Here is a 24,359-nt window from a genome sequence, read left to right as displayed (position 1 = left end):
GCTGTGGTGTCTTTAAGAATATGTTCCAACCAAAGCCAAATTTATCAGGTACATAGGCAGGATAGCAGGTCCTCACATCCCCAAAACAAACACTACAAGGACTGATTTTTTTTATTATTTTTTTTTTATTTTTTTTTGTCTAATTTTCATGTCTGATCCTAGGGTCAGCAGCCCCAGCAGTGGAGATCCCCCAAATGGGCAACTGGAGCAATAGTCCAATTCCTGCTGGGAACCAGGGTGCATCAAAGAACATCATTGCTCTCTGTGAGGAAAATGGATTTTTTTCTTCTGCTTTATAAAACCAGCCAGATTAGCTGATATTTACACCTATGAGACAGATCCCTGGTCATTAGATTAATGCAGCTCTAACCTCCTATTAGCCCTTTTGCTGGACTGAAGCAGTACCGAAACAGATCATGAGATTCAACTATAGCTAAAACATAACTTGGAAAAGCTCCTGCTTTAAACCCTACTCACTTAAGACTGCTGGTTTTCTCTCTCAGAGAGGTTTTGCTGGGTAATTTCTTTCCCAACAATATTTTTTCAACTGGAGAACAAAGACAGCAAGCAGCACTAACACCTGAATGCTGTAGTTAGATATGTAAGGAGCAGCTGTTCTTGTATGTGCAAGAAGCTAATGACAAAGACATATCATATATCAACTGCTACCATATATCATACCACATATCAAATCAGTCATTCACAGATGCTACAGGCAGTAACTGGAGGCCCAGTTACAATGCTGTCATCAGTCCATTGAGGTGACCCTCTCCAGCATCACCATCCTTCAGTCAGCCCAATAACATAAGTGGGTATGAAATACTGCCACTAGCTCAATTTCAGTTCCATTATTCTGTTTCTAGAGTGCTATGTATGAAGTAGCCTAATCCTGAAGTTGGAAAATGAAACAGTGCGAAGTGACAAAAGATTACAATGAAAACCCTTACAAAAAAAACAAAGGATTATGTGGGGAAGGGAAGGGAAGGGAAGGGAAGGGAAGGGAAGGGAAGGGAAGGGAAGGGAAGGGAAGGGAAGGGAAGGGAAGGGAAGGGAAGGGAAGGGAAGGGAAGGGAAGGGAAGGGAAGGGAAGGGAAGGGAAGGGAAGGGAAGGGAAGGGAAGGGAAGGGAAGGGAAGGGAAGGGAAGGGAAGGGAAGGGAAGGGAAGGGAAGGGAAGGGAAGGGAAGGGAAGGGAAGGGAAGGGAAGGGAAGGGAAGGGATCACAAATGCAGAATATAGCTTTTATGTCAGTATTTTTTGCTTAGGATCGAAAGTTGGCACCCATTGACACCTCTCAGAATTCACTTCTAAAAATCCTGATGGTTCGCAGTACTGTGTGACAGCATATATCTACAGCATGGCCAGACACTGAACTAGGTTTCTTATAACCCATTAAGAGGTTTGTATTGTAAGGTTTTGTAAGTAACTGGTTGCAAAATAAAAGGTGAGACGTGGTGTGGACAGACCTGTCTGCCTGTTGTGAATGTGTCATTAGGTATCTTTGTAATTAGTCAGATAATTGCTGCTGTATCAAAAAATTAGAACAAAGAGAGGTTTTAGTGCAGTAGCTTACTGTAATAACCTATAATAGTCACTGTACTATAGGTCACTAACCTCCTATAGGTTACTATAGTAAGCTACTTGACTCCTGTAGTTGAGTCTGGAAAATCTAAAGGGTTTTCAGTTATGTTCAACTCAGCAACAATACACACAGCCACATTCAATAAGTCAGTAATTATGCTACAATTTCTTTCATTCTTAAATAAGTATTTGCTACACAAACTCTACCACTAACAGCATGGTTTATTAGTCAACAGTGGACAGACTGTTGTCCTACCTAAAATTCTTGGCATTCAAAAATTGAATACTACAAACTAGTGGCCTTTACTTAGAAGTAACAGAGTGCTGAACTTGTATGATCTGCAAGACACCTTAACCAAATTGATAAATCAGATTATAAAGACCAAATAAATTATATTTTTAGATTTATGGCAAAGGACTTGGCCGGACCTTGCTCAGTACAATGTCTTGAATCTCTGCAGAAGAATAACAATGAAAATACATTTTTAGTGTGATATCTTATAATCTCAATCTGTATACTTACAAAATGTACTTAGAGAATGTAAGGAGCTTTGTTTAAAAAACATCTCGGCAACTATTATTTCACAAAAGCTTCAATTTACATATCTCTGGAAGTCTGTGCTTTTATGAAGTGGAACTGCTCTGAAATATTTTTCCAAAGCTTAATGTTCTCATGCTTCACTTCTGTGTTTTACAAAAAATACTGCTGTTGATTTGTTTTTCACATTCTGCACCCTCATCCTTTATGTAAAAAACAAATGCCAAAAACAATGCTGCAAGTCTCAGTGAAACTGGAATATCGCTTCACAAACAAACCCCATCTCAAAATAAGTGAGAATGAGAAACACGTTGCTTTGATTTTCTGATTCACAGAGGAATTATTTTTTTTCCTCTGCTCTCCTATGAGCCAGGAAGGGGGTAGAAGTTTTATCAGAAAGGATTTTATGCAAGTCACTTTAGAAAATATTTATATTCTGAATGTTTGCAATAATTATGCATTTAGAGTTAATATTTCTCATGAAAGCTGTAAAATGGCATCAAAATACAGAAGCAAAGAAACTAAAGTTGAATCTTTGCATTATTTTAAAGACAGATAGCACTTAGGTTATATATGAAGCAAAAATTCTCTTCATATCACAGTATGTTGTCTCTTTTCCTAAAAGTAAGATGAAACGGCTTCATGAAAATATTTTGCTTAAGGGGAAAAAGTTGGGATTTTCCAATAAAAATATTATGGTCTCTCTGGGAAATCTGGAAAGACACCAAGAGTGTCCTGCTGTTCAGCCCCCTACTCCATCTGATACTTTAACAGTTCCAGATGGCCTTTACTACAGGATGACCTCCCCTCTATTCTTTTATTATGACCTTTGGGTCACAAATTATCCATAGGATGCTGCTGTCATTCTGTAAGACACTATTATATCTTTCATCTAAAGGATAAAGATGCTTAACATTAAAACACATCTTTGTTAGGGTGACCTTCCAATGATGATCAAAACAGACAGTTATTCCAATCAACGTCACTGCTGGAGAAAATATGTTTCATTTTTTGCAACACTGACATTGAGAAACTAAGGCGTAGTTTTAAATCAGATCACTTTTGTAATTGTACTTGGCTAGAGAGCACAGCACAGTATATTATACTCATTTAAAATATAAAAAATATTGCTGTAATTGCTTTGATGAGTTATGTCGATTAAAGGGACGTGGCGGTTTGTTGTGTGTTTTTTTTTTTTTTAAGTTATCGATGTGGTTTTCATGTAAACTTCATTGATAGGAGGTAATAAAACTTTATGTAGTGTTTATTAATTATTTGTCTTTCTCTATAATCATAAATGGAACTCACTGAACTTGCATACGAAAATATAATAAATAGTCCCAATGTACTAAATAAAGTAATAAGGTTAATTTCTTTCCTGCTGTCAGTAAATTCATGTTAGCAGTCTCTCGTCAGCTTGACATCAATTAATGATTTTAATTCCAGACTCTTGTCACAGTACTCACCACCCTTTCGTCTAATTAAAATGGATGATGCATGATGAAGGGAAAACACAAGACTTCTGTTCTTGTTGTAACATTTCTATTCATTAGTATACTTTTACAACAAAAGGCTTGTGGCTTTAATGGCACTAGAGAAAGATGAAGAGAAGTTTATTATATGTTGGAGATAAAGACTCTTATACCCTTAGGAAACAATTTATGGAATGACCGGAACATTCACAAAAAGATATTGGTGTTATTTTAGTTACTAATGAACATACAGAATGCTTCACTCTAAGTTTAGGAAAAATCATTACGTGAAAAACACCCACCAAAATTGTGCTCGTTTATGTTAGCACCAAAAAACATTGTCAGCCCATTGATCGTTCTACAAAAGTAACAGCAAAACAGCCGATACAGAGACAAATGCCTGACCCACCTCTCCCAGACAGGATCTCTGCACGACAAAGATCCTCAGCCATTTCTCCCTTTTTTTTTTTTTTTTGGCCATACTCCCTTGAAGCTGTAAGAGCACCACGTCCTACCTCTAATCGCTAAAACTCCCCCCAATTCCCATTCTAAAAGTTTGCCATGGTTGATAGCAAGGCATTAAGACTCTGCCATCCCAACCCTGGTGAGCCACGAGCATCATCGCAGAGCCCCAGCCTGCTGCTGCTTCCCCAGCCCAGGGCAGCCCCAGCCTGGACAGCCCCTCACAAAGCCTCGTTGGGAGCTCCCCCTCCTGGCTCTGCAGCCCACAGGCGACACTGCCACGACAGTGATGCCATGTGCACAGGCAAGGATACAAATAACAGCAGATTGATGTAATTCCCTTTATAGCCCACAGGAACAAAAGGTTAGATTTTCCATAACGTAACGTGGGAAAACTAGAAAGGAAAGATGTTTATTTTGCAGATGACAATTACACATACACATGTATGCATGAAGCGTAGCACTGCTTTGCTGTGTGTTTATCTTTCTCCAAGTCCAGCCAAGACTGGCAATGTATGGCTTCTTTCTCAGAGCAGAGAAAGGCACACCCTGCTGGCTCCCTGGCTCCAGAGGCACCTGACTACTCTGCCATAGCACTTCCAGTGATACAGCTAAATAATTCTTTTCCGAAAGGTTTCTCCTTATCGCCTCACTACTGATCCTCACCATACAGGTGTTTAAGCACCTGATTTTGCATTCATTTCTGTGGAAGTTGAGGAAGAATACAAAGCTAAGATTAACATATCTGTATGGTAACAGATAGATTTGCAGAACACGAGTAAAGCTCTTTACTCAGTGTATTAGCAAAATGGAGAAAATATCCTGTAGACTGGTGTTTTTTTTTTTTTTTTTTTTCCTGAGGAAGCAGTGGCTCTAGAGGAGGATTGAAGCATAAGCAGTATTCACCCATAGCTGGGATCACATACTCTGAATCATGAGATTACATTAGAATTGCAGCTTTCATCTTTTTAAGTATTATCTAGCAGTGAAATGTGCTAAATACAGCTGAACTTGTTGAAAACTTCACGAAGTATATTTATTTTGTTCTTCCGTTATACATGGCCTGGGCACAAAGAGGAAAGTTGTTTAGGTTGGGGAGTGTTTGTTTTGCTAGAGGGAGTCCAAGGCTTCAGACAAGCCAAGCACACCTGGCTGGGCCATGCAGGTGTCGTGAACAGAAGGTGCCTGAGCTGAGGATGGGCAGAACACAGGCAAAGGGCTTTGATTTTGCTAAAGATTTATTTTCTTATGCACTGAACCCGGAGCTGCAGGGGAATAAAATGTAAGGAAAAATCCAAGGGTGAAGGAGGGAGGTATCAGAACCTGCTGTTAGGGAAATGTCTCCCTTCAGCACAAGCCACCAACCAAAACCAGCAGACAAATCTAAGCAGTGAGTTTTCTGAACATTTCTGCCTTCACATCTCCTAAGAAAAAGGGTATACAGTGTCTTGAAAGAGTCAGAAAACATTTCAGGACAATCAGACTGCAGGATACCCCATGGACGCATTGGCTGCATGGTGAGAAAACCCTCACCTGGGAGGCCCTCAGAGACCAGATGTATAGAGTTTGTATCAAAAGTGAAAAGGTCTGTGGGCTTCCCAAGGCTTAGGTCCAGTAGGACAGCAGAAGGTGACCATCCATATGAAAACAAGTGGGTTGTAACTCTAATGCATGATGGCCATTGACAAAAGTTTCAGAATCTGATTTTAAGTCTACCCTACATAGCAATGCTCGTGTGAGACTGTAAGCAGATTGAAGCATCTCTGAAAGCTCAAGATATCCCATACATCTCCAATCTGTACAATTCAAGGCATTACTCTGAGGAAGATGGGCCAATTACAGGTTCATCAGGAAATTCTGGAATCAGCAGACCACTTACTATATATAAAAAGACTAAGAAGCACCCAGGTCTGTTTTCCCAGTCTACCCCAGCCAATGTAGGACCTCAGTGGTATCCAGTTCTACTGGTCCATTGATGGACTGGAAAACAGGATGGCAAAGAGGGGCTCCAAGTTAACATATACATAAAATGGCTGTGATTGGGCACAAGAATAGAGGTAGTTCAATTCATGCCTTACTCAAATTCCTCAAGACTCTGCAGTACAGTCTTTTTTAGGAGATGCAAAGCCAAGTTCAGAAAATCTATTGCTTAGTTTTGTCTTACAGTTTTGATTGGTGTCCATTGGTGGAAAGAAACAACTTTCCCAACACACCAGAAACCAACTGGATTTTCAGAAGTGCTTCACAGACATTCAAGGATAATACAAGTAAACTTCTTTTTCTGGAGTAAACCAGTGTGATACAAGAATAGTGATACAAGTAGACAATGTCCTATGCCCTTGAAAGAACCATTAGTCTGAACTTCTAAGAATTTACAAGTAGCAAGCATCTTAGAGCACTTTTGGTAAGACTAGTGGGTGGTCTCATCAGATGGCATGCCTAATTGGTCCAATATTTTATTTCATTGAAAGCTGCCTGTATTTGTGACTAGATAATTTATTTTCTTGTTCAAAACTCCTTTGTTAAGATTGTCAGTAAACTCGTACCATATACAGCAGAAGAGATATCCTCCTTAATATGAAATTATTGCTAATAATATATTTATTCAAGGCAATTTTACTATTTTAATAATGGTAAATTGAAGAACATTAATTTACTTACTTGCTTATAGTCAATATGAGTACTATTTTTAAGATTAAAGAAAATCTATTGTAAGCACAATACTCTTAAAATTATCAAGTCAAAGCATAATAATTTTATAAAATTGTGGGCATGATTGATTTTTTAATGGACCATTCACTTGTTCTCTGACCCCCTAAGGATTTTTCTTCCAAGCCTTTCATACATAGTAAATTCATTAAATCCAGCCTATTTCCCCAAAGTATTGCATCATTACAGAGGTATATAGCATCAAATACCAAGTAAAATAGAGCAAGTGAATTGTACCGCTAAAAACATTGAGGGGGAAAAACCCACAGAAAACAAAGTTAGAATAGCAGCCATTATGAACCAACACTTGTTAACACAGTAATATTTCACTCTGTCTCCTCACAAGCACTTTGAGGGATTGTTCAGTTAATTTGCAAGAGTACTCTTCATTAATAGCATGTATCTAACAGCATTATTTTACAGGATCAAAAGAAAACTCTCTGCAATCTAACTGCACAAAGATTTAAAGTCTCAATGGATCAAATCGACATCTGAATTTTTCAGAAACATAAGGAAGCACCTCACACATTTGGTTGCTATTTTATTATCTTTTATTAGTTGTACATGCCACTACCCCAAAGAACTTGCATTCTCTTATAGACATAACACAAAGGAAAGCAAATACACAGTTAGGGAAAGAGAATAACGGGAGGAAGAGGACCCGTGTTATGATAACATCAAGCTGTTATGAAGTTCTGGCACATGCATTTTCTGCAGTTTCAGTGAAGACATAAAATTGTTTTACGGCACACAAGGAGTGAGATTCCAGGAAAGAGTCAAAATGGTTAGCATAACTTGATGGACAGGGATTAGGAATTTGCTCCATGCACAAGGGGCTATACAAATAATTTCATAATTCTACCTTGGTACCCAGCGTGACTATTGCAACCTCTCTCATATCATCACATGGACAGTTTATACTCTCACCATTCTTACTGAGAGAGACAGAGAGACAGAGAAAGAAGAGAGAGAATGAAGAGAGAAAAAACATTACTAACTCAACGACCAGTCTTCCTTCTTGCAAAAATGTACATGGCTGATTACCTGGGGACCTGTAGTTGCTAACAAACTCGTAAGTGCTGGGCAACCTTGGGTTCAGCAGAGCCCATTAAGCCAGGGATCATCAGCACTGTGCACATGTGGCTATGCTTTCTGCAACCCTGAGCTGGCTGGAGCTATGGAAGCTTTCAGTGTCTCTGCATCCCCAGTAAAAGTTTGTCCCCAGATTGGATGGTCTGCCCATGCTTAAAGGAAAGTTGACTGCACAATCACGCTTATATCCAAATTAACTTATTTCCCTCATTTCCACTATTTCCCTTTACCATTAATCTGAAAGCAGATTACTCTGAAAAACAGGAACAGATTTAGTGATCCTGTTTCGCTTTTGTTAAAAGAGAGAAAATAAAAAATAATCTGTCAAGTAAAAACCAATCAAACACTGTGATCCAGCCACCCTCTACTGTCAGAATGGATGGAGAAAGACATGAATAACTTTTTACATAGATTTATCCTAGTATATCTGTTAAAGAGAAAAAAAAATCCCATAATGTAATCCAAACAGATGGTCTCATATGATAAAGTTTCTGCAGTTTAACAAGTTACTGTTGATCTTCAGTAACTCATAAATGTATAGCCTGCCTTAACTGTAATGTAAATCGCTCAGCCTTAAAACAACTGAGAGCTAACCATTTTACATTGAACTGAGGAGACTACACAAGAGATATGGCTCTGCTATTCCAGTAAATTGTCAGAATGATGAAGCCATCATTTGCAAACTTCTGTTCTTACCCACAGAAGCCCAAGGTGCATACAGATGATGGTCAAAGGAATCATTATGACTAACTAGTCACACCTCCTGTACAAGGACAACAAAATTTCCCTCCGTTGTTCCTACTTCAATCTACAATTTATGTCTAAGCTATATGATAATTTTTAGATAAATCATCTCAACTTTCACTGCTAAATGTGTCTGAACATATTTACCATTCAACATTCAAGCTATGTAGCCCTTTAAAGTTTGTCTCCTTACTGAAGAGTTATCTATTCAGAGGCCTTGTTTCCACACACACCCCTGTATGCTAGTTAATTTACAACCTAGTCTTTCCAAGATTTTAGCTATATTGATAAAAGAGATAGGCCCCAAATAACTTAGGGCTACAAGAGACAGGATGAAAAGTAGAATGGAAATATTGAGAAGAGCATATGACATATACATTTAATAGGTTTTAATGGTAAAGGAAGCTGACAAGGAAAAATAGAGGTACTCACCACTCATTTTTACAATTAGCAGTTTAATATACATATAATTCCATAAACAGACTGCATGACACATAAATAGACTGAACCCCAGTGACAATTACACTGAAAATTATAATTTTTAGGTTGTTTCTAAATATATCAGTGAAAAAACTAGATATGCAAGACTTTGAAGAAAAATACAAAACATACTTCATTCTATATAAATACTTGTTTTCTGAAAAAGTCAATAAAATCAGTTATAGAATGTATAGAGAAAACATTTCATGTTATTACTGCAGTCTCCTCAATAAGGAAAGGAGCTCTGGTCTATAAAAGATGCTTACTGCAGCCAAAAAAGCTGTGGATACTAGTGTCCAAAATAAATCCAGCTTTGTCTTGTTATTTAAAATATATAAACATATCAACATTTGGGAAATTTCATCAGTGAAAATTGAACTTTGGTTATTTAGTTTAAAAAACAAACTCTCTCTATCAAGGTTTAAGCAAATACTGAAGTCTACCTCTCCTGTTCTTGCTTCATTCGTATTCTCTCCTCTTCTGAAGTAAGAGCTTCCTGCACTTTTATTTTACCCGTTTTCTCACTCTTGTCATCTTTGCGATGTTTGCCAAACCTGTTAATAACACACAAAAAAAGAATCTAACTTGTGAAATGAACACAACTGTATTTTCCTTTTCCTAAGACAAAAAAAAATCCTCCAAGAAAGGCTGCTTGAAAACCAGGAAGGGAAAGCACAAAGACCTCAGAATTTCAATTATTAATCTTTACAGGCTGCTTTCGTGGTTTTTTTTTTTTTTTTTCTTTTTTTTTCTTTTTTTTTTTTTCATAAGTTGTTCATTTTTTTTCTTCACTCCTCTTAAAAGTTTACAGAATTCCTCACTAAAGAACAGAACAAACCAAAAGACTTATAGTGCCACATTCTTGATTTCTGCCAGGAGTTTTGTGTCACTATTCTTAAATACATGGTCAAGCAATGTTTTAGAAATTATTTAACACTAACACTGCCAAAGAATGCAAATCAAGTTTACATTGAGTGAAGGCTTTCACATATGAACTGCAAAGAAACACCCAGCTGTCCAACAACTGCCCTCCAGAAGTACCACCCTCCTCACCCTTCCCACAAAGCAGTTTCACCATCCAATGGACAACATCCAAAAGAGAAATGTATGCTTTTTTGTTTGTTTGTTTTGTTTTTAACTTTGTTACTCGTGACTCTTTTCCTCCAAGGGAGTTCAGTGCAATGAGTGAGAGCAGAGGGATGGCACTGGCCAGGCTGTCCCAGATGCAGCAGGGTATTGCCAGCCCAGTGGCAATATCTTGCATCTTTTACCTCTCTCCCCCTTTACAGGCTATGTTTCAACTATTTTATGTTTGTTCCATATTTGCACATTCTACCACATTTTTTTAGACTTTCAGGGAGAGCACAGTCTGGCATTTGAGATATTTAGCTATTATTAGGACAAAATTTTGTGTATTTGTTAGGCATTTCAGATCTACTCAAATAGGAACAACTTTTGCAAACCAAACACACTCTAAATAGAGCCCAAGTCTAGATGACCACTTTTTGTCTACTTAAGGCTGAGAGGATAACACGTATCTATTGCACAGAATCTCTTTATAATACATACCTATTAAACATGGGATCATTTAACACACCAAAAAGCAGCAAGAATTTTACTCCACAGATTGACACTTGCTGCACTCAAGGGCCCACATCAAAAGTGAAACAAAAGAACTGAAATGTGCCATGTCCGGCAATAATGCAGGCTCCAAAATGCTCATAAACAGTGAAATAAAACATGCAATTCTTAAAACTTTCTTCTAACCCATGAAAATAAACTCTTCAGAATGTTTCTTACAATACTTCCCCTTTTGTTCATTCTAATACAAAGCCATGGTGTGGGCTGATGGCATAACACACAGTGAACCTGCAGAAAGATTAATTTCTGGCCTCTCAGTCGAGAGATACTAATATACTGTGTAACCATGCTCATGGTTCCTAAAGCATCTGTTAAAAAAAAAAAAAAAAAAAAAAAAAAAAGAGCAGTGTAGGAGTATGTACGTAAACTTTAAAGTGCATGGCTGTTCTCCACAGTTCCCAGACTGCTCAATTCCAAATTCAGGCATATGAAAACTAAAATTGTTCAATAATAATTATCTGAAAAATGAAAGTCAGAGGACGTGATAGGGTTAAGAAGCACAAAATACTATATAAAGTTAAATCTCTGATGCTGTAATGTGTTACATTTAAAATGGACTATATTCAGTGACCAGAAACACCAGCTTATATCTTTTAAAACACCCACCTATTTATTAAAGAGCAGTCAAGAGCATTATACAAAACATTTACATATATGATACGAGAGATTCCAATCAAGTTCTGGATGTCTTACACCAGACAAAAGAGAATGGCTAATTTAAAATAGCCCTAAATCTTCTAGCCAAGAGAGGAGAAAAACCTTGGCAGAAGAAGCATGGAACGGAGCCATTTTACCCTAATACCCAGGGGGGGCTGGGGGTGGCAGGGCTCAGAGCAACACAACATGTGGGGCTGGGAGGAGATGCACAACATATGTTGTGCTGGAGCACACCACCTCTGGGATGCCCACGTTTGCTTCTCCCTGCTGCCCTTCCTCGCCCCATTTGAAATGTCAGGCAAACAAAGGAACCCACTTCTGGAGCAGCCAGTTCATTTTTTGAAAATGAACTACTGGTTAAAAAGAAAACAGAAAAAAGTAAAATTGAATCAGTTAATACCCAGCAGATTTTGGCAGCAAAACAGAATTTCTACCACCATAAATCAATTAATTGTAAGTATGAACAGAAATATATTGAAATCAATACCTTATTAAGAAAAAAAAGAAATCTACACAGGAAATTTATAATAGTCCTTGTAAGCAATCTAGTAAATGTCTGGTCGGGCTGCATGATTGCAGGGAGACTACTTCTCACATTAACATGTAATGCAAACCTAGCAAAAATCAATGGTTTGAGTTTCCAGATCCAACCGTCCAAGTCCAGAACAAGCCACATGTGTGCTGGGTTTCAACATAGGCTGGGGGAAATTACCACACAGGTAGTGCTCGGTGGAGCGGTACGGCTCAGTTTGCTTTGACTCGTGAGCAAGCTGTGACAACCACCCTTCTTCTCTTTCAGGGTATTTTCTTATCATCTTCTGCCCTCAGGGACATTCCTGATAGAGTTTCAAGAAGACATCGCTGGTCCTTTCCCAGGCATTTCAAAATTTCCCCATTCTGACAGGAGATTTTCCAGTGTCAATCTCTGATAAGTTCTGTGGTCATCCCAGCAGTGGACAGCCTGGCAGAATATGAACCACGGTGGTCTTGGAAAGTTGCCTTCTCTGGACTTTGTCACCCGCAGGAGTGATATATCTGCCATAATCACCACTGCCTGTAATAAGTTCAGCAACATTAACTGCACTGTCCCTACACTCAGACCCAGAATCATCAATGCTGTCCTCCCACCTCCCTGATTGTGGCTTCACGTCCTTAACAGCATCACCTGCACAGGTAGGTATTTCTCCATGATACTCATACGTCACAGACCTGCACAACAGTTTTGGAAGCACGCTGCCCTAACTGAGTCTGACTCTAAACAAGTCCGCATGCTTTTAGTAAGACATCTGTGCAAAAATATTTACAAGTTCAAGATTCTTCTTTTCCACTGAGATCGCAAGTCCCCCATCTCTGTTAAGCTTCAGCTTACAACAGTAGCAGTAACAAACAACAGAAAAACATTTTCCAGGCTCAGCAGCAACACTTGAGAAAGGTGTTTGAAAGATCCGTGAAGTGGGTATGTACATATCTATGCATGCATACCTTCTCCCCCCCAAGCCTTTAATTTATGTAGAGGGAGCCAACATTCCCCACTCTGAATGACGTTCAAAGCTTTTGCTAAGATTACTCTCACTAAGTGTGTTTGTTATTTATTTCTGTTAAAAGTATTTGTTCCGTGAAGTATGATTTATAGCCATAATGAAACCCACAATCCCCAAATCAGCATCCTCTCCACCAAATTTATAAGTTATTTATAAATTATTTAACATTTATGCTCAAGCCAAGTTTAACCACATAAGAGCAACATAGAGCAATAGTGAGGCACGCCATTAAAGCAAGCTGCTAAGCACTCCCCTAACTGTACAACACTCAATACACTCTGGGGATTAGGCTGGTGTCAAGCTACCCAAAATCACCAGTTCTTCCAGTTTCCTCATGTAGATGTTTTCTACTCTGATTTGTAAATATTAGGCAAAACAGGACACTTAAAAATAAAAATAAAGGTATTTAGATCACTGAGATTCAAGCAGTCCATGCAATATCCTTTCAAAACACCAAATACACCTCATATAGCCACCCTGAGGCTTGGCAGCCCATGCTACAACCCCTCCCTGCTGCTCTCCAGTGGCACTTGTGTACCTGTGTGATTCAAAAGAAGCAAAGTGTGGGTCAGGTCCCCAGAATTACTCCTGGCATTTTATAACACCCCAGATTGGCTCAGGGAAAAGATCTGGTTTACCTCTGTAAAAGTTTCACCTTATTAAATGTGCAAGTGGCACGCTCTGGGACTTGCCCCATGAGCAATATAACGTGAGTGACACATTCCCTGCAACCCACCAGCACGTGCATCATTGTTAAGTCTTATTTCTTTACTGCTCACTCCAAAGGAAGGAACGATGGAATTAGGATGCATGTCCTATACATGACCCACGGCAACATTGGAATTTTACTGCTGCCAGCACTATTTCTTCCATAATGCACACATTGAATGTCCTGGCACACCCACATAATAACTTCCCAAACTGAAGCAACTGCTCACTCGTAATAACAACCTACGGCTGGAAGCTCACAGAGTGCAATCGCTAACAATATCTCCCTTGCAAAATAGCAATCACCGCCCATTTGTCCTGTGTCAGAGAGTCTCCAGACTTCTGCGAGAACATGGCCTTGAGAATACTGCCGAGTGATTTGATCCCAGCCCTCGCTGCTCACCTCACTGATGCAGGAGCTGTTCTCAACTGCACGCAGCTGGGTAGTGTGTGCCTGAAGCACCTGGAGATTTGCAGGCCCTTGTCTGAACCCATGATCATCTCATTCTCATTGCTGTGAAGCTGGCTGCTGGTATAATCGTTGCAGGTCTTACAAATGCAAATGAACTTACAACTTCTTTTTTTTTTTTTTTTTCCTGAAGTAGACACAAGAACTGAACTGCTCAGGACCAGTGCAGAATCAAAGCTTCTTGCACTAGTGAAAAGAAAGATCGTGTTTAAAAACAAAGGCAAGAACTCCTGTTGGAATTAAAAACCAAAACAGTGCAGAAAAGGAGCATCTGCGACACTGATGTTCAGACAATCCTGAGAATCTAATTCCAAGCTCCTGTCATATCCTAAGTGTGCTGCCAACAATTTGTGAGCTATAAAAGCCCTACCTAAAATCAGCGCACAAGATACCACTGCAGAGACACAAGTCACCCCATGACGCACAGCACAAGCAGCTGAGTTGCATACACTGCTGCCTTGCATATTTAGGACAGAATAAGTCCTGATGCTAAAGCTTGAGCTACATCAGATGCTGTGGAGCACCTGCTGTCACAGCAGCACAGTGCTGATCTGCAGCCACCATTTCCCCCAGTCTGAGTTCTAAGAAGCAGAACACAGAATATTGATACTCATGGTGAAAAATAAAGATCAAAAGGAAAATGGACATTTCTCCCCCCCAAACAATTAAAAAAATTACCTGTTTATTATCATATTCTTTTACAGACATAGCTTAATATTTCTTTGAGTACACACGTGTGTTAAATAATGATACTTTTATAACAGTAGCAACATTTAAAGACATCTCACTTATCAGCTACTTTATTCAGTAGTTCTCTCATCTAAACCCTGTTTACAGTACAGCTAAACGTTAGCTATAAAAAGTTAGCTAAAAACAGTTTAATTTTATTCTGTAACTGCATAAGCAAGAACTTCCAGAAAAAAAAACTTCTATGACTAATTGAATACAGGTTGTAAATTAAAAATACCCTGTCTGTCCAAGACTGTGAGAAATAGATGAAAGAGAGCAGCTGAAATCTTGTTCATTCTAATTGCCAAGATACTCCAGGGTTCTACTTAATTTATAGCTTCTTAATTCTCCTTTTACATTAAGGGTTAGAGAAAATTTCAAGATAAGTGTAAATGCTCAAAGTCATATTCACAGATCCACAGACTTAATCCTGAAACTCAGCCAACAATAGCAATTATAGTAAGTGAAAAAATCCAAAAATATGAGCAGATCATTTTTTAAAGATCACATTAGAGGAAAGGGCTATCCTCAGACCCTATGATACTAGTTTGTTGTATTATACTTAACAAAAAGACAAGAACACAGACCTATAAGCCTGATGCTTGACCCTAAAATGGGAAATCCCATGAACTTTGAGGATAATCTAATCAAACTCAAATGCACACCCAAATCTCTCTGTCAGTCCCTAGCTGGCTTACATTCAAACTTACTTGCTTGAATGACCGTCACCCACAAAGAGGTGGCCTCATCCAGCACCTATCACACTCGACAGAAAGCTACCAACTAGAAAGTGGCTGTGGGCCAATGCATCAGAGCGACTAAACAGTGCGAGACTAAACAGAGAAGGAAGCTGCTTGGATTGCAACAGAACATTTAAAGAACAAGCTCAAGCTACATCATGATGCCATATAAAAAAATATGTAAAATGGATATAAAATGTACATGTAAATGATTTTTCATAAATAGACTGAAGAAATGAAGAAAGGAGAATGTATGGTTGGTAGCAGCAGAAATTCCATATTTACAACTTATCTTAAAAATAGCTTCAGTTTACAAGAATATATACCAGTCTCCTTGATATAACAAAACAAATATACATATAATCTGCTAAATGGATTTTTCTCTGATGCGTTACTGATGAGACCATTGTCGTCTGCCAAATCATCCACATATTTCATTAGAATAAAGAGCTATAGAAGAAACATGCATTAGTTGATTAATGAAAAAAAACACAAAAATTGATTGAGACAGAAGAAGTTCAGTAGCATTATGTTCCTTAATAGAAAAAAGGCCATCATTAAAAATTAACAAATGGTAAGTGTCTTGAGCTACTCCATCAGTCCCTTCTGTCTTCAACGCATGTTCTTTTCTCTGTAGTAGCAACAGTGCTCACACACGCAACCTAACGCTACTCACAGGATTTTGCAATGACTTGTGTAGTCTTTTTCACCCTCCTGTGTCAGCAAAATGGTAAGATTTATATTGCAAAAGATTATTGTGACACACGCAAACATTCTGTTGCTAAAATAAAATTTAATAAGCATAAACAACAGTTCAACACAGCACACAAACAAAAATCACCCTGGCTCGTGATGACTTGAGTGTTTATAAGCCTTCTTTTAGAAGCAAAATTGTGCAAGTGCTATTTTTAAAAATATCCTTTTAAGTGCAAACATTTACATACTTGAAGTGTATTTCAAGCAACAGCCAGTTGTCACATCTAATCAAATTAGTGGATAAAACTCCACTTGTTAGGAGGGATGACAGAAGAAGCTGGAGTGACTCAGCAGCATCACTGTCCTGAGGTGATACAGAAGCGCTGATGTACGGGCAAGCAGGAGCAAGGTACCTGGCTACAGGAGCTTGTGGGCATAGTTGAACTGAGCATTTACAACTTTTTATTTTGTACAGGTTTCCTCGGTGATGTTAAACCTGAGGAAACAGCAAACTTTCTGGTACAGCAGTCAGCTGAAACCGCCCTCTGCCAGGAAGGTTCCTGGAGAATTTAGGTGTCCCGAACCAAGAAACAGGCATTACTGAAAGACACAGATAACTCATGGAAATGGAGAAAACCTCTGGAGAGATATACTCATATCACTTCAGAGCAATAAAGCTCACCTTCAAGCAATACACTCATGTGCTCACGAATACAGAAACTAAAACCAGGACAACCAAACTTTTAGCCCTCTCTGCAGTTGCCTTCCAGTCAATGAGTACTACACAACACGCAAAGCTCTACTGTGATATATTCACACATTTTCTCCCTGCATCCTGTGGTTCACTTTCCAAACATTAAAAAACACTTTTGGTGCTGTTCAGGTAGGGATTCATGTAGAGCTGAACAAACAAAGGTTTCCCAAAACCAGCAGCTAGGACAGCAGAACATCGCCACGCTTCGTGTGCGACATTACCAGCCATTCCCCCAACAACTTCCTGGAAAGACGTGGAAACAACATATGGGACTGGTAACTGGTTCCAGCCGCTGAAGCTTAATCCGCCTGCCTTTGTGAGTCAATATCCCGACTTCATAGAAAGCGGGTATAATGCCAAACCAATAGACATGTCATGAGGTTTCATTCAATTATTTTCATAAACAGTTTTGATAACATTTCCTGAAAGGCATGACACAACAGGCAGAATATTATTCACACCAAGGCGCTCTCTTTTCACAACTTAAGCATTTGTAATATTTACTTCCAGCATAAAATGGTGGAACTTTTAAAAACAGATTTCTTTTAGGAGATACCATCTGTTTGCAAATTTCTAAACAGAAGATAATCTTGCATTGCTTCTTGTGATTGCCTAAAAGCAGCAGGAACCATTGACAGGTGTAATAAAATAATAATAATAATTCACATGAAATAAGAAAAAAACAAAACAAACTACTAATCCAAACTACTGCAGGCTGAGAAGGTCAAAGGAAGTGGGGATACTTTTACAATGATAATATTTTAAAAACACCACCGAGACAGCAAACAAACAAGAGATTCATCTGTTGAACAGCCGAACCAACTCAGTAAGCAATACCACAACGTACTAAAAGTCACCATAAATAACTGATTTCCATGGTGGTGAGCCAAAACCTGTTAAGCTGTGGATTGTGGCATCCCGGAAGGAATGAGGAATGAAAGAGAAAGCTTCTGCTTAGATACAGCACTGCAAGCAAACATCAATGATAGCAGCAGCCACAAAAGCACTACATGACATTTTAAGGGAAGTTTTGTAACTGTCTAAGTATTTTAAAGTTTGTTTTTGTGAGAAAACCTCTTTAATATAGTGCAAATATATTCCAAAATGAGAGTAGTTATTGACCACAGATTTCCTTGCTCCAAGATTAGAGTTCACATACAAAGCATGAGCTATTTGTCATGGAAGAAAGTAACTGATATGTGTGATACAGCTAAACAACTTCAGTCTTTTCATAGAGAATGAAAACTTCATGGGCAGCATATCCTTTCTGCACTGTTATTTAATGTACTTAAAAATGCTCCTGTCCTCCTTCTCAGCAAGAATTTGCCACTCCAGACTGCAGACTGTCCTGTCAAGTAATCCAGTACTGGGAATGCTGGGCAATAAGATGTTACAACAATAAATGGAAAACTATAAATACAAACTGCAGAAAAATAAAGTTAAGTTTCACTTACAAAATGAAGAGCAAGAATCCTGAAAAAGTCTACGTGAAGGCCTCCAGGATGTCAACTCATCGTTCTCACTCTACATACATAGAAATGGACATACAACCCTCTGCTTTGCTCTATGTAATGCTATAAAACAGCTTTTGTAAAAAAGTAATCCTACATGCTAAGCACCAATAGTCACCTACTGTTAGCAGGTACCATACTCACTATTTTTGAGTCTAAAGCACAAAGTGATTATTCTTCTACAACCTAAGCAACCTTTTCTGAGTTGGGTAAAATGTTCCTGCCCAGCATGCTGGGCCCTCTTGCTCTTGCTCACGCCATGTTGAGCAAGTCACAAAACCTCATCCCCATGCAATTCACCGCACAACTGCTACAGTGCTACCACACAGACCAGGATGGGGACACTTCTACTGCTGTACTTGTTGCACTCTACAGATTAGTTCAAAAATTGTGGGCCAATTTAGGTATTAATAATACTACATTGTATGCCTCTAATTACCAGTGTCCACTAGGAGTGCTCACAGAGAGCGTTTAAACCATGGCTACTCTTCAACATGATCCTGACAGCTACAGTTCTAATTCCTGCTCTGTTCATTTTAATGTATTATTGTTTCAAAATACAATGCTACAAAATTGCAAATTACATCTGGCTCAAGGGCTGATTATGAGAAATACTAGCACTTCTGCCTCTGCGTGAATAACTCTGATAATAATGAGAGATTGATTGAGCTCCAAGAAGTCCAAATGATGAGAAGGGTCAATTTGAACATTTCTATTAGCTTCTTTTGTTAAATCTAACACTTTGCCAGGCCAGAGACAAATACTGCATCTGGTTACCATGATTTTTTCCAACCTTACAGAAGTACAATTTAGAAAATGGGTACTGGTCTAAAGGCAGACCTTATAAGAAATGCTAATGAAGCATAAAAAACCATCCGTTTTACTGGCACTCAAGGCCAAAAAAAAAAAAAAAAGAAAAGAAAAGTTGCAAGGGAAATTTGCTTCAACTCTTTCTTGGCAGAAAAGAAAAAATATATATAGTTGTTGTTTTTTTTTTGGTACAAAATGTCTTCATTACTCCAGTTTGCAACTGAAACGCTTGCTCATGTATATATGAACGTGGCATACTTTATGTAAACGTGAGTTGCAATAAAAGAGATTATTGAAGATGCACGTGCAACAGGCAAAGAAAGGAGGACACAAATGTAAAACACCAGCTAGTTAGACCAGGAAATTGCAGTAACATTACTCCAACAACTTAGTTGTGCAGCCTGGCAATTACACTGTATAAAATCAGCAAAAGCCAACACAGATGCACAAAAAGTTAATCAAACTACTGACAGTTCATCCGGAACCTTCCAAAGATTAAAACTTCCCTACAGATCTCATTATCTAGAAATGTTAATATGTCAGTCAGCACTTTTTCTGTCAATTACTGAAAGTCGTGGTTGATACGAATCTCCTAGAAAATAACCTCTGTAGGGTAAATTAAGCTATAAGTGATGTCTCTATATCTTTAGTCTCGTTCACATATTTACACTTCATAGGAAGCAGGGAAGACACAACTGTTTTTCAGTACAGGACAACAGACAATACTGTAGGATCTGTGGGATGCGTCTAACGAAAATATTCCCCAAAGCTCAGATGAGCTGGCAGCTGCCATTATCTTTGAGGACGCCTATGGCAGAAAAATGCAATTCCCCTTGTTGAGCTGCAGTACCTGAGCACAGGTGGCTGTGGGCTACATTTGAGGGTTTCCTGTCCCGTTCTGGGTTCTACAGCATCACTTAAGTCTCTTCAGAGATGAAAAAGAATGAACTTTACTTGCAAATTATTAAAAATTAATGCCAATAGGAAACTTATCCAAGTGCTCTAGAACAAAACTTAATTAAGTTACACTGAATGCCCCTGAGTGGTCATAAAAACAAAAGGCAAAAAATAATAGCTATGCTGTTCTGGAACTCTGCTACAAAGACAAGGCTAAGCCAGAGGACCCAGCCTGAGCCAAGCCTCTTTTTTAGCACGCGTTAGCATGCCCTTGCTGGCTTCGCACATTTCTGCCGATTCTATCAGCTGGTACTCTGCCCAGCGGCACGAAAATTGAGCTTATATACGTGATACCTTCCGGGTGGAAAACGAAGAGCAAGACTTCGCACCACAGCGGCAGCAGCGGAACAAAACATCTCCGGGGCAGACGCAATGAGGCTCGGGTGGATCAGCCCTGGGAAGCCAGCTTGGCAGCGAGTCCCCACAGCAGCTGGCGCAGGGGCTTGCCCAGAGCTACCTTGAGCCCTGGGGACCCCCAGCATCCTGCAGCTGCCAGTAGTCAGAGCCTGAGCTGTCTGCACGGTAACTGCAGTCGAGATAACTCTATCAGTTGCGATTTACGCTGCTGATTATTTCAGGGCCAATTTGGGAACAGATTTATTTCAGATTGAAAATGTGTACAAGCCAGGACTCGTACTGGACTAATTAAAGGCAAGAGATGTGGGGTGGTGGGGTTTGATTTGGGGTTTCAGCCCCCCTGTAAATAAGCTCCTAGCACAGAAGATCTGAGACTGGCACCAGCCCCGTATGCACTGGCATTTTTGATCTCATTTGTATATGCTCAGGCACTATAAGTGAGTGACTGAGCTTATATTTATTTAGAAAACCAGACAGATGATATTTAAAATAAACCCAATCTTGACATCTAAGATATTTAGCTCCCAAGATTTTCTTCCTGAAATGAGATCAGGTCTGCTTGTGCTTTGTGCTGCAGACGGTATTACAGCAATCATCACTGCCACGTTAGTATTTCTTCTGAATGCAAAACATAACTTTTATTATAGTCTAAAAAAATCTTAAAAAAAACTTAAGTCCTGTTGAAAATGGCACCTAGTCTTCACTTTTATCTTACACAAGCTGTTTTCTTACTTTTACAGTTATAAAAGGCAAACAGAATTAGCAAAGTATTTTGAGTTCCAAAGATGATATCAGGACCCCTAGCAGTTACAGATGATAGCACTGTTGGTATCATTACCTGCTCAGCAACATCAGAGGAAAGAAATACTTTATCTGTAACATTACACATGAAACTGGTGCTTGTAGAAGCATGTTGTGTTCTCAGTTTCAGGATTTTAGCACTATGGGTTAAAGACAAAGATAGTATCTAAAATAATATTGTGAAATATTTGAGATTTATTTGTGGTATGTTGCTGTTGAAATGTGTAACAGTAATTCATCTTGCATTCTAAATATTTCTGGCACACCTGGTGTTGAATATGCTGGAAGCATTTGCAATTGGTACAAAAATGTCCTACATTCATTATTGTGGTACTCAAAAATGCTGATACAGCTAAGATTCAAGATGCATTTTTGTTACTAAATTCTTTTTTGCAAAACTTTATAGAGCTAATCCACAAACTTTGTTTCTGATTAGACATTTTCTTATGAAGTACTACCTGTAGCAGCATTAACAGAAAATCTACATATATTTTCAGTCTTCCAAAAATCACATCCACCTTCCAAACTAAACCCAACACCAGCATCTGGAAGCAGTAGATAGCCTATGCTTTTAGCACACAGATATTTTGTATTTCTATAAGGCAGGAAATGCCAGAGAACATCAAAGCACTTGGAGAATGTAGCATGGAGAAGGTGCTATCCCATTTTCACAATGAGAAAACAGTTCTTCCTCAAAGCTTAAATGGCCTGTCAAACTCCTAGAGACTTCTAGACTGCAAGCACAAATAACTCTGGGACTAACTTTCTGCAGCCTCCACTCTTAGCATCTCCCTGACAAAGTCAAGCCTATAAAGTTAATATATCTGCTAAACTAATTATTTTTTAATAATTTGCCTACCAATACAGCATTACTAACATACTTCCAACATAAACTTTCAAACCCTTTAAAATAGCTATATCGGTATGATGTTATTAGGTATGCTGCAGATAGAACCATGAAGTAGCTCCATGAAAACACACCATATTCTTTTTCCTTTTAGGAGTAGGAGCTATAAGGCTGATGTCAAAAAAAGTCCTGAAAAAAAAGTGTTAGCATTCATACAGACTACGAATTTATCTTCTGCAGAAGTAAACATTTCAAGATTTACTGTTAGTCACATCATCAGCTAGCCAAACATACCCTGTAAAACTAGTTCATGAAATGAATGTATTCCAGCAGGGTCTATTTTACAAACATCTACAGCCTTTTCTTGCACTCCTGCTTATTGTAAGCTTGTACAGAAGCAGTAAAAGTTAATATGCAGAGGAACACTACATTAACTACTGAAATGTTATTGCACATCAAAAAGGTTTACTGCTATTTTGCAAACATGCTTACCTGAGTGCCATAAAACACTGACTTATAATGAGTCAGATCTATTGCAGTGCATTGCAATCAGGTCTTCACTCTCATCGTGTAAAAGAATCTCCTTGATACAAGTCATTCTACATGATCTTCAAAAGAGAATTTTGTATATGATCTTCTACAGAATTTGTTAGTGTTTTGGAATTAGGGAAATACATAACAAATTGTCAGCAACAGGATAAATTGCTAAGAACTGAAGACAGACATACTATTTTGTACTTGAATACAAAGGCACCTGTGTTATTATCTCAAAAGATTCTTGAGCTGATGATCACTGAAAGCCTAGAAGACAGATCAGAGAAGAACCACTATATGGTTACCTGTTCTGGTACTGCACCTTTGGCAGTTACTACTGATTACCATCAAAGACAAAATATCGGGGTAAGGGGGCTTACCAGTTATCATTCAACCTTGTATTGCTGCATTCTTATGTTTTTACACAAAACTTTATAGAATGTGCTGAACACAAAAAGAATTAAAATACCATTTTCTCTCCCTCCAAAAGTAATATAAACCACCTTCTTTGTGACTGGCTGAACTACAAATGCTCAAGGTTTTACTTTGTATCTGTACTTCAAGATGAAAGTGAAGAATACCAGAATGAGTGCAACACAGAATTTATATTTTTAATTGAAAACCAGATGATAGTTTCCAGTGTCACATGAAATAGTAGAAAGAAAGATTTCTGTAGACTGTTTCTTCCTCGGTTCTAAAGAAAATAGTAATCTTTTCTAGCTCAGTGGATTATACTGGTTGCTATTAGGTATCATATCAGACAGTCATGCTTGGTGTCCCACTAGTTGCTAGTTCAAAACTATTTAGAGCAAGACACACAGAAACACAGCAAAAATCACCTGTTTACAGGTAAATTTTTACTTAAAACTTAACACACAATGGGTGGCTCACGGTCACAGACATGTGCTTAGCCATGTTATTTGCTATATTCTTGATGATCAAAGAACTTCAGGGCCAGCAAGACCCTCAGGGTAATCGTGTATCACAAACATCCTTTAAAATTTAAACTTTTTGGATGACAATCTTATTTTACATACATATTTGTGCTTCGTGAGAAGTAGATGTTAATTGATTCTGATTTTTCGTACCAGTGATTATTCAGTGAATCTTGTTCCCATCTCCTCTTACCGAGGACAAATAGTTTTCACTAGGAGAGTGGTTAAGCACTGGAACAGGCTGCCGAGAGAGGCAGCCGAATCTCCATCCTTGGAGATATTTGAAACTCAACGGGGCTTGACACTCGGCAAACTGATGAAACGTGCAAGTTGGACTGCTGTGAGCAGGGGTTGAACCAAGCAGAGATCCCTCCCTGCCGGAATCATTCTATCAGTGTATTATTTTCAATGTCTGTTCAGTTCCTCCTAATTCTACTTTTTTCCTTTTTTTTTTTTTGTTTGTTTCTTTTGTTTGTTTGATTGCTTCTATTTTTTTTTCTTCTTCTTTTTTTTTTTTTTTCCCCTCTAGAAGAACTGATAAAAGGATTCAAAGTGGGGGATATAGCACTTGCAAACCCCATGGGTATTGTGTTTCT

General features: G+C 38.5%; 1 protein-coding gene across 11 annotated transcripts in view; it reads right to left on the bottom strand.

Annotated features, from left to right (window-relative positions):
* PARD3 (par-3 family cell polarity regulator) overlaps nt 1-24,359 on the bottom strand; it is a 445,907-nt gene that overhangs the window by 110,391 nt on the left and 311,157 nt on the right. For 7 of the 11 annotated variants that reach the window (XM_084507957.1, XM_084507952.1, XM_084507956.1 and 4 more), the window contains one exon: nt 9,520-9,630. The exons of 3 other annotated variants lie outside the window; for them this stretch is intronic. In XM_084507957.1, the coding sequence (XP_084364083.1) occupies nt 9,520-9,630 (111 nt within the window). Of the gene's footprint in view, nt 1-9,519; nt 9,631-11,301; nt 12,429-24,359 lie in introns of those variants that run through there. One more of the 11 variants, XM_084507949.1, reaches the window with a different exon arrangement.

The sequence above is a fragment of the Aythya ferina genome (assembly GCF_964211825.1).
Source record: "Aythya ferina genome assembly, chromosome: 2".
Lineage (NCBI taxonomy): Eukaryota > Metazoa > Chordata > Aves > Anseriformes > Anatidae > Aythya > Aythya ferina.
This window is presented reverse-complemented; position numbering and strand designations above follow the sequence as displayed.